At 49.4% G+C, this 10,371-nt stretch overlaps 1 protein-coding gene across 1 annotated transcript in view; it reads left to right on the forward strand.

The window, feature by feature from the left end:
• Positions 1-3,821, forward strand: part of MYH9 (myosin heavy chain 9) — an 86,220-nt gene extending 82,399 nt beyond the window's left edge. Inside the window, exons 38-41 of the mRNA XM_064491489.1 lie at positions 267-475; positions 964-1,072; positions 1,175-1,347; positions 2,274-3,821. Coding sequence (XP_064347559.1) covers positions 267-475; positions 964-1,072; positions 1,175-1,347; positions 2,274-2,391 — 609 coding nt within the window. The 3' untranslated portion in view covers positions 2,392-3,821. The remainder of the gene's footprint in view (positions 1-266; positions 476-963; positions 1,073-1,174; positions 1,348-2,273) is intronic.
• Positions 3,822-10,371: the final 6,550 nt, after the last annotated feature.

Genomic DNA, 10,371 nt, shown 5'->3' on the forward strand with positions numbered 1-10,371 from the left:
GGGGGCTGGGGCTGCTGGGTCCCCCTCAGTGAAGCCCGCAGGCCTTCCCATTGGTTAGAAGCCCTCCACCCCTGGTGCTTAGGGGAGAAAGTCCTGGCACCTGCATGGACTCCTCGGTTTCTCTCTCGGGTTTCTGGACCTTTCCTGTTGGGAAGCTCCCTCTTCCGGGAGGGCTTGATCAGGGGCCCAGCAGGGTCCAGCTGCCCCTCCTCTGCCCCCAGCCACGGCCCCCGCCTTCCTCGGGTCACCAGCCTTTGTTTCCCCAGATCGACCAGATCAACACCGACCTGAACCTGGAGCGCAGCCATGCCCAGAAGAACGAGAACGCACGGCAGCAGCTGGAGCGCCAGAACAAGGAGCTCAAGGTCAAGCTGCAGGAGATGGAGGGCACCGTCAAGTCCAAGTACAAGGCCTCCATCGCCGCCCTGGAGGCCAAGATTGCACAGCTGGAGGAACAGCTGGACAATGAGACCAAGTGGGTGCCCTGAGGCCCAGAGGCTGTTTCCCCCACCCTGACGGGGCTCCCACCCCTCTCCCTGGGGCCTTATGGAGATTGGATTGGGGGACACGGCCCACCTCTAAAGTTGGGGAGCCCAGTGGCTGTCTCTGAGGGCTGATTCAGAGAGATGGGGTTCCCACTCACCTGAGCAACTCATCTGAGACTTCTTTAGTAGTACTGGGGGTCAATTGCCCCTTCTCCTAGCTACATGTATACTCTCTGAGATGTGTCATTTCCCTTCCCTGAGCCTCAGTTTCCTCATCTGTGAAATGGGGCTAATCCCAGTGCCTCCCATGAGAGAGGTTGTTCAGTAAAGACGGTCCTTCGTAGCATCCAGCCTCCCTACAGGGGGAAGTACCTGCAGCAGAGGAAGCCTGGGAATGGGTGGTCCAGCTTGTGGTTTGTTGGCCAGACCCTCATGAAAGAGGACGCTCCCCCTGAGCCACTGTGTTTCTGCCTCACAGGGAGCGCCAGGCAGCGTGCAAGCAGGTGCGTCGGGCCGAGAAGAAGCTGAAGGATGTGCTGCTGCAGGTGGATGATGAGCGGAGGAACGCGGAGCAGTTCAAGGACCAGGTGTGTTGGCGGTGGTGCAGGCCCCGCCCCGTGGGGAGGAGGGCAGGGAGGGCCGCAGGTGCGTGGAATCCTGACTGACTGGGGGCGGTCCCGTCTCCGCAGGCGGACAAGGCGTCCACCCGCCTGAAGCAGCTCAAGCGGCAGCTGGAGGAGGCGGAGGAGGAGGCCCAGCGGGCCAACGCCTCCCGCCGGAAACTGCAGCGCGAGCTGGAGGACGCCACCGAGACCGCGGATGCCATGAACCGCGAGGTCAGCTCCCTCAAGAACAAGCTCAGGTGAGCCTCCCCGGCCTCCCGGCCTCCCAGCCCCTTCGCCAGATTCTTTCACCTTCCAAAAATTAGTTTGTCCTAGAAAGCAGAATTCAGAAAATTAGGCTCCTTATAAACTTGGTCGCCTTTCTCAATTAGACGTCAGTGAGCAAGGTGGTTGATGACACCCTCCCCGGTGCTTCGTGCCCCCTGGGCTGCAGCCCGGCCTTTAGAATGAACAGTAAGCCCTTCGGGTAATTTATTCCCATCCTGTCTGGAAAGTCTGCCCTTGTTGCACCCTCAAAGCCCGATTAGAACGTTTCCAGCTGTTGTGAATTAGAAGTGGCTTGAGGCAGCCCGGCTGGGCCCTGGCACAGATTGGGTGCCCCCTACATGTTTGCTGGGTGAACATGAGCATCTCCCATGGCCTTGCACCTCTCAGAGGAGTGTCACGTTCAAGAAGTGTGAAATGGTTGAGGCAGAGTCTTTTGGGCTGAGAGTCCCACTGCTTACCTCCTTTTCACAGTTATCTTTTTTTAAAGCATAAAAGCAGCAAGAGCTGGTGTTACAGTCAGTATATGATATTCTTACCCAGGCCCAGAAGACGCCCACCTTTGTACACTGTCACAGTCATTCTGTGTCTCTTGGTCTCACCTGTTTGGTACTAAGTTTGACCAGAATGTGGTATTTTGCCATAGTGGCTCTGTTTGCTCTTGTGCTGTACCCCTTGTCCTGCTGGTTTTTTGCTTGTGTTTTGGGGGAAAGCGGGAAGCTTCAGTCACCTGCTTTCTGAGAGCCGTCCTGTCCTCCCTGGAGCTGTGGCCCTGGAGGCCCCACATTGCTTCTCCCCGTGGGATGTCAGGAGCTAGTTTCCTTTTAAAGACCGCTTTGAAGTGTGTGAGCTGTCCTGTGACCGCCTGGCCAGCCCTGCTGACCACTGCCTTTGCCCCCAGGCGCGGGGACCTGCCATTTGTCGTGCCCCGCCGGATGGCCCGGAAAGGTGCCGGCGACTGCTCGGACGAGGAGGTGGACGGCAAAGCTGACGGGGCTGAGGCCAAAGCTGCCGAATAACAACCTCTTCTCCTGCTGCCTGAGACGGATGACGCCAACTCCGCCTCCCCTTCCCGGCCCCCGCAGCACCCCCTCCACCCTCTTGGGACCTGCTGTGACCGTGACCCCACCCATGCCCCCAGGCCAGGGGACCTCAGGCCTTGCCTCCCCGCCCTTCCCCCCAGGCCTTGTTGAGGGTGTTTGGCTTCCTCTGCTGCAGCTCCTCCTGTTCCCCTCCACCCCAGTCCCCAAAATCTGATACCAAAGAGTCAGGGTCCTGGGCTCCCGGCCTGGGGACAGAGCGACCAGCAGGCTCTCCTGCCCTCTCTTGCCAAGAAGCACAAGATGGTGAGGCGAGGAGGGCAGGGCACCGGGGAGGGGCAGGAGCCTTTTCTACGAATCTATTTTTCTTCAGACTAATGAGTTTTGATAGCCCGACACCCCAGAAGAGTCGTCTCTTTCCCCGCCTCCGCCACCAGCTCTTCCCTCTCCCTTCTTTGCTGTTGGCAATCACACGCGGTGACCTCACACCCTCTGCCCTTCCGGCCCCGGCTCCCAGGGGCTCTGGGTGGTCCGGCACAAGCAGGCCCACGGGGTCCACCTCTGTGCAGGGCACAGGATGCTGGGGCGGCGAGGAGGGGCATTCCTCCCCACCCCCGCTGGGCAGCGCCCCGTCCGCCTCCTGATTCTAAAACGTCTCAAGTGCAATGATGACCCCTTCCCTCCTTTGCCGAGGGCAGCCCGCCCCCGCCACAGCGGGGCTGCTGGGCCGAGCAGACAGGGCCTCGGGGCCAAGCTGGAAAGGCCGGCAGTGGCCTCTCCCAACACTCTTGGGGACCAAATATATTTAATGGTTAAGGGACTTGTCCCAAATCTGACAGCCAGAACAGTAGAAAGGGCCAGAGGCCCTCCCACGCGGTCTCGTCCCTACGCCAGGACTGGGGCCGCGGGTAGTGACCGGCACCGTTGACTCAGTATAGTTCAGAACTCCGCCATCTGCGCAGGTATTTTTAAAAGGAATAAAAAGAGTTTCTTTTCTCCCTCTTCCTATAATAAATGATAAAATTCCAAGTCTTTATCACTGCCTTTCCTTTGGAACCGTGTCTAGAAGAGAGTAGCTTATCCTACACTGGTCTACACTGGTTGCTGAATTTCCCTGTATTCCTAACTGTTTTGTATATGCTGCATTTAGACTTACTTATGGCAGAGAAGGCATTTTCTTTTAAAGGAAACCAACTCTCAACAAATCATGAAGATATATAAAAGCTACATATGCCTAAAAAGCTCTGAATTCAGGTTGCTGTCACAAAGGAGTGAACAGAACTCCCACCCCTGCCCTTTTTTTATATAATAAAAGTGCCTTAGCATGGTTGCAGCTGTCACCACTACAGTAAGCTGGTTTACAGATGTTTTCCACTGAGCGTCACAATAAAGAGTACCATGTGCTACGAGCCGTGTATCTGGGAGTGTTTGTCTGAGAGCAGGTGGCCTAGAAGGGAATGGACCTGGGTCATCTGGAATGGACTGTGTTTTGCTTCTGTAGCAGGCACCTACTTTGCCTAACTTCTGGAAGCTTCCAGGAGTGCAGCATGGCTGGGGCACAGGCTTCAGAAGAGGGTGACAGTCGTGCAGAAAGGGAGGCTGACCAGACTCGAAGATGCTAAGAGCATCTCATAAATCTTGGTCCATTTCAATTACTGAGCACCTACTGTGTGTTCAACAGTGAGCTGGTCCTGAGGATAGAGACGGGATGCCCAGGTGCTAGCTTCCAGGAACTTCCTTAGACATCAGAGGAGGCAAATCCTGCCCTGTGGAGGAGGTTCATCCCAGCTGCCCTGGAAGCGGGAATGGGGATGTTGGCACCCAGGCCTGTGGGTGCTGGAGCAGGGGCTCTTCAGAGGACTGTCAAAGCTTTTGTTCATTCATTTCTTCATTCTTTTAACAAAGGCTTAGCATAAACCTGGTCCCTCCCTAGGCCCTGGGAGTTCAAGGGCAGTGAAGACATGTCCCTTGAGTTGCAAGCAGGAGGGAAGGGAGGAGAAGGCTTTCCACACTGGCTAGGGAAACTGCAGGCCCCCAGAGAGGACCCTCGTCAGGCCTCCAGCAGCTGACCCATCTGGCCTCGGAGCAGGTGCACTTCAGCCCCTGGGAGGGGAGCAGCAGGAGATGAAGGGAGAAGTAGGTGGGGGCATCACTGGGGGGCTTGGGGGCTACTTCCTGTCAGTGGAGCCACCCTCCCTGGAGGCTCTGCGAGGAGCCCTTCCTTGCCTGTCCCAGCTTGTGGTGGCTTCAGGCGTTCCTTGGCTTGTGGCTGCGTCATCCACTCTGCCTCCGCCTTTCTATGGCTACTCCCTGTTGTCTCTCTGTGCATCTCTCATAAGGAACTGGTTGGATTTAGGGCCCACCCAGATGGTCCATGGTGATCTCCTCTCAAGACTTTTATCTTAAAGGATTTGCAAAGCCCCTTCTCCACATGAGGCCCATTCACAGGTCGCAGAGATCAGGTCATGGACATGTCTTTCAGCTTTCACCACTGAGTTTGATGTTAGCTCTGGGTTTGTCATAGATGGCTTGTATTATGTTGAAGTATGTTCTGTTTATGCCCACTTTCTGCAGAGTTGTTTTTTTTTTAAATCATAAATGGATGTTGAATTTTATCAAGAGCTTCTTCTGTATCTGTTGAGATGATCACATGGTTATTCCTCATTTCATTAATGTGGTGTATCACACTTGATCTTGGTGTAAGATCCTGTTGGATTCGGTTTGCTAGTATTTTGTTGAGGATATTTGCATCTATGTTTATCAGTGATATTGGCCTGTAATTTTCTCTTTTTGTGATGTCTTTGTTTGCTTTAGTATCAGGGTGATGGTGGCCTCATAGAATGAGTTCAGACCTGTTCCTTCCTCTGCAATATTTTGGAGTAGTTTCAGAAGGATAAGTGTTAACTCTTCTCTTAATGTTTGGTAGAAATCACCTGTGAAGCCATTGGGTCCTGGACTTTTGTTGGGAGTTTGTAAAGTACTGATTCAGTTTCGGTCCTGGTAATTGGTCCATTCATATTTTCTATTTCATCCTGGTTCAGTCTTGGGAGATTGTAACTTTCTAAGAAATTGTCCATTTCTTCTAGGTTGTCCATTTTATTGGCGTAAGTTGCTCACAGTAGTTACTTAAGATCCTTTGCATTTTTGTGGTATTGGTTGTAACTTTTCCTTTTTCATTTCTGATTTTATTAATTTGGGCCCTCCTTTTTTTTTCCTTGATGAGTCTGCTAAAGGTTTATCAATTTATTTATCTTTTAAAGGAATCAAATTTTAGTTTCATTGATCTTTTTATTTTTCAGTTTCTATTTCATTTATTTCTGCTCTCACCATTATGATTTATTTTCTTCTACTAACTTTGGGTTTTGTTAGTTCTTCTGTCTCTAGTTGCTTGAGATGTAAAGTTAGGTTATTTATTTGAGATTTTTCTTTTTTCCTGAGGTAGGCTTGTTAGCTATAAACTTCCCTCTTAGAACTTCTTTTGCTGCATCCCAGAGGTTTTAAATCATTGTGTTTTCATTTGTCTCCATGTTTTTTTTTTAATTTCCTCTTTGATTTCTTCAGTGATCCATTGGTTGTTTAGTAGCATATTGTTTAGCCTCCATGTGTTTGTGGGGTTTTTTGCAGTTTTTTCCTTGTAGTTGATTCCTAGTTTCATAGTGTTGTGGTTGGAAAAGGTGCTTGATGTGATTTCAATTTTCTTAAATTTACTGAGGCTCATTTTGTGGCCAAGCATGTGATCTATCCTGCAGACTGTTCCACATGCACTTGGAAAGAATGTGTATTGTGCTGCTTTCAGATGGAGTGCTCTGTCAATTAAGTGCATTTGATCTAATGTGTAATTTAAGGCCTGTGTTTCCGTATTGATTTTCTCTATGGATGGTCTGTCCATTTACGTAAGTGGAGTTGTTAATGACACTTATTATGTTACTGTTGGTTTCTCCTTTTGTGTCTTAATATTTGCCTTATATATTGAAGGGCTCCTTTGTTGGGTGCATATATGTTTACAGTTATTATCTCCTCTTGGATTGATAACTTGATCATTATGTAGTGTCCATGTCTCTTGTAATACACTTTATTTTTAAAGTGCATTTTGACTGATTTAAATATTGCTACTCCAGCTTTCTTTTGCTTTCCATTTGCACGGAATACCTTTTGCCATCCTCTCACTTTCAGTCTGCATGTGTGTCTAGAGCTGAAGTGAGTCTTGTTGGCAGCATATATACGTCTTATTTCTGTATCCATTCAGCCAGGCTGTGTCTTTTGGTTGTAGTAGTCTGTTTACATTTAAGGTAATTATTGATACGTGTGTTCTTATTGCCATTTTGGTGTCTTGGATTTGTTTTTATACGTCTCTTTTTTCCCCTTTCTTCTTCTGTTCTTTTGCGATTTGATGATTATCTTTAGTGTCATACTTGGATTCCTTTTTCTTTTTGTGTGTACCTATTATAGATTTTTGGTTTGCAGTTACCATCAGGTTTTGGTGCAGCAGTCTCTGTCTCTCTCTGTCTCTGTCTCTCTCTCTCTCTATATGATTGCTTTAAGTTGCTGGTCTCTCAATTTCAAATGCACTTTAAATACACTGCATTTGTACTTTCCTCCCCTCATGACTACGTTTTCACATCGTATTTTACATCTAATTGTTTTGTGTATCCCTTAACTGCTTATTGTGGTCACAGGTGATTTTACTGTTTTTGTCTTTTAACCCCACTACTAGTTTTGTTTGTGATTTCCCACCTTTGCGGTATGTTTGCCTTTACTGGTAAGCTTTTTCATTTCATAACTTTCTTGTTTCTAGTTGTGGCCTTCTCTTTTTTGCCTAGAAAAGTTCCTTTAGTATTTGTTATAAAGCTGGTTTTGTGGTGCTGGATTCTTTTAGCTTTTGCTTATCTGTGAAGCTTTTTATCTCTCATCAAATCTGAATGAGAGCCTTGCTGGATACAGTTTTTTTTTTTTTTTTTTGTAAGTTTTTCCCTTTCATAACTTAAAATAAGTCATGCCACTCCCTTCTGGTCCACAGAGTTTCTGCTGAAAAATCAGCTGATAATCTTATGGAAGTTCCCTTATGTGTTTTTGTTGCTTTTAATATTCTCTCTTTATCTTCAATTTTTGTCATTTTAGTTACAATGTGTCTTGGAGTATTAATCGTAGGGTTAATCCTGTATCGGACTCTGCATTTCCTGGACTTGGGTGACTGTTTCCTTTCCCAGATTAGGGAATTTTTTAGGTATTATCTCTTCAAATATTTTCTCAGGCCTTTTTTCTCTCTTCTCCTTCTGAGACCTCTATAATGTGAATATTTGTGCCTTTGATGCTGTCCCAGAGGTCTCTTAAATGGCCCTCATCTCTTTTCATTCTTTTTTCTGTCCTGTGGTAGTGATTTTCACTATTTTGTCTTCCAGCTCGCAGATCCACTCTTCTGTGTCATTTAGTCTACTGTTGATTCCTTCTAGTGTATTTTTCATTTCAATTATTGTACTCTTCATCTCCGTTTGGTTCTTTATATTTTCTAAATCTTTGTTAAAAACTTCTAACTTCTTGTTTGATGCATCCATTCTCCTTGCTAGTTCTTTGGTCATTTCTACAATCATTACTCTGAACTCTTTTCTCAGGTAGCCTGCTTATCTCCACTTAGTTCTTCCTTTGGGGTTTTATCTTGTTCCTTTGTAACATATTCTTCTGTTGCCTCATGTTGTGTAAGTTGCTTTTTGTATTTTATGGATGTGGTGGGTTACTTATGTTTCTCGACCTTGGAGAAGTGGCACCCTCAAGGAGACATCTTAGGCGTCCTAGCAGTGCACTCCCCTGCCGTCACCCAAGCTATATGCTCTAGGGGTCCCCCTAAGGGGGCTGCCTGGGTCCTTCTATTGTGGCGGGCTATGTGTGTGGTCTTGTAACTTGGTTGGCCCTTAGCCTGGTTGGATGCCAGATCCTGCTTTGTGTAGATGCTTCTGGCTTACTGTATAGTGGGGCCTGGTCACAAGGTGCCTGTTTGGGGAACTCTAGGGGTGCCCAGGGCTATTGGGGGCTTGCTGGTGAGCAGATTCAGGGTCCTGAAGACTCTGGGGCTGTTTCCCACTCACTGGCAGGTGAAGCGGGATCCTGAGGTTAGTGCCAGTTTGTTGGCAGTCAGAGCTGGTTCCTGGAGGCTGGCTGCAGGGCTCAGGGAGATTCCAAGCTCATTTTGGATCATAAGTTGAGGGCAGATCCTGAGCTAGTTGGGTATGGGGTCCAGGGTGTCCCGAAGGCTGTGTTGACTTGCTAGTGAGCAGGGCCAGGGCCAAGTGGTCCCAGGGCAGCGTTTGGCCTAATTGCAGGGTCATATTTTTATTGGTTCTGGTGTCTGCCCTCTTGGTGGGTGAGGCTGCTCTAGAGGCTTGAGCAGGTCTCCTGGGGAAGAGGCTGGTTTCTGCTTTCTGGCAAGTGAGTGTGGGTCTTGGCCCTATGGTGAGCAGTGTCTAGGGAGCCTTTAGACAGCCTGTGTGCTGCTCGGTGGGGCTGTGTCCCCTCCCAGTTAGTTGTTCGGCCTGAGGTGTCCCAACACTGGTGCCTGCAGGCTGTCGGGTGGTGCCGAATAGGGCCTGCTGCTAATGAACCAAGATATTGTTCACACAGCTGAATGTTCCCCAATATGCCACCAGTGTCCATGTCCCCAGGATGAGCCACGGATGGCCCCTGCTCCTCCAGGAGACCCTCCGAGACCGGCAGGTAGGTCTGGCCCAGGCTCCTATCAAATGACTGCTTTTGCCCTGGTCCCAGTGCATATGAGGTTCCGTGTGGCCCTTTAAGAGGGAAGTCTTTATCTCCCCCAGCCCTGCGGGGTTCCTGCAGCTCAGCCCCACTGGCCTTCAAAGCCAAGTGCTCTGGGGACTCGTCTCCCAGGTGCGAGACCTCCAGGCTGGGCAGCCCAAGGTGGGCTTCAGAGTCTTACTCCTGTGGGAGACCCTCTGCAATATAATTATTCTCCAGTTTGTGGGCTGCCCACCTGGAGGGTATGGATTTGATTATATCGGGAGTCCACGCCTCCTACCCATCCCGTTGTGGTTCCTTCCTTCTGTCTTTAGTTGTGGGAGAGCCTCTCTGGTAGGCGGCAGTCTTTTTCACTGATGGTTGCTCTGTAGGTATTTGTGACTGCCATGCTCGTGAGAGGAGGTGAACTCAGGGACTTTAAAAAATAATAATAAGTGGCATATAAAGATTATGATTTAAGAGCTGAATTGTGGTGGTGAGGATCAGTGGGCAAAGAAGGGGAGGCTTGGGCAAATTCGTGACCTTAGGAAAATAACTGAATTTTCTAAGTCTGCTTTCTCATCTGTGCACAGGAATAAGAGTAGCAGACAACAAGATGGGGCTTTGAAAGATGAAAGGAGATAATGCAGAGACCATGAGTGGCCAGAAAATAGAGGCTATTGTTTATTGAGCACCTGCTGTATGCCAAGGCCAGTCCCTGCCTTGTCTCATCATCCTCCCAGTAACACTGTCAGCTCCGGACTCTTTCTATAAGCAGGAATCCGAATCACAGCAAAACCTGGGCAGGATGAACTCAAGGAGGGCTGCATGATGCCAAATTCTCTCCCCAGCTTATGGAAGTGGGGGGGAGGTGGACTCGGGAGAAGGGGGCCCACAGCCCTCAGTGATGGAGGACTTTAGGCTGCTTTCCCTGGAGATGGAAGCAGTTTCAGGAGTGAGTTGACCATTGGACCCAGTGGCAGTGGGTCCCCAGGGCCCAGCCAGACCCAGCTCCCAGTGGCCACTAGGGACTCACAGGCCAAGTGGAATATGGGCAACAAATTCTAGTGGTATTTGAAATTTTGTGACTCATCTTGAGCCACGAGGGAAAATTTAGGGAAGAAAATTACATTTTTTGAATACTCAAGGGTTTAAGGATTTCTCACCCTGTGGGGAGACAGCATAGTCCAGACACAGACCAAAGCAAGAGTCAGACCAGCCCAGCTTCCCCAC

This window comes from Camelus dromedarius, chromosome 11 (genome assembly GCF_036321535.1).
Source record: "Camelus dromedarius isolate mCamDro1 chromosome 11, mCamDro1.pat, whole genome shotgun sequence".
NCBI classification, from domain to species: domain Eukaryota; kingdom Metazoa; phylum Chordata; class Mammalia; order Artiodactyla; family Camelidae; genus Camelus; species Camelus dromedarius.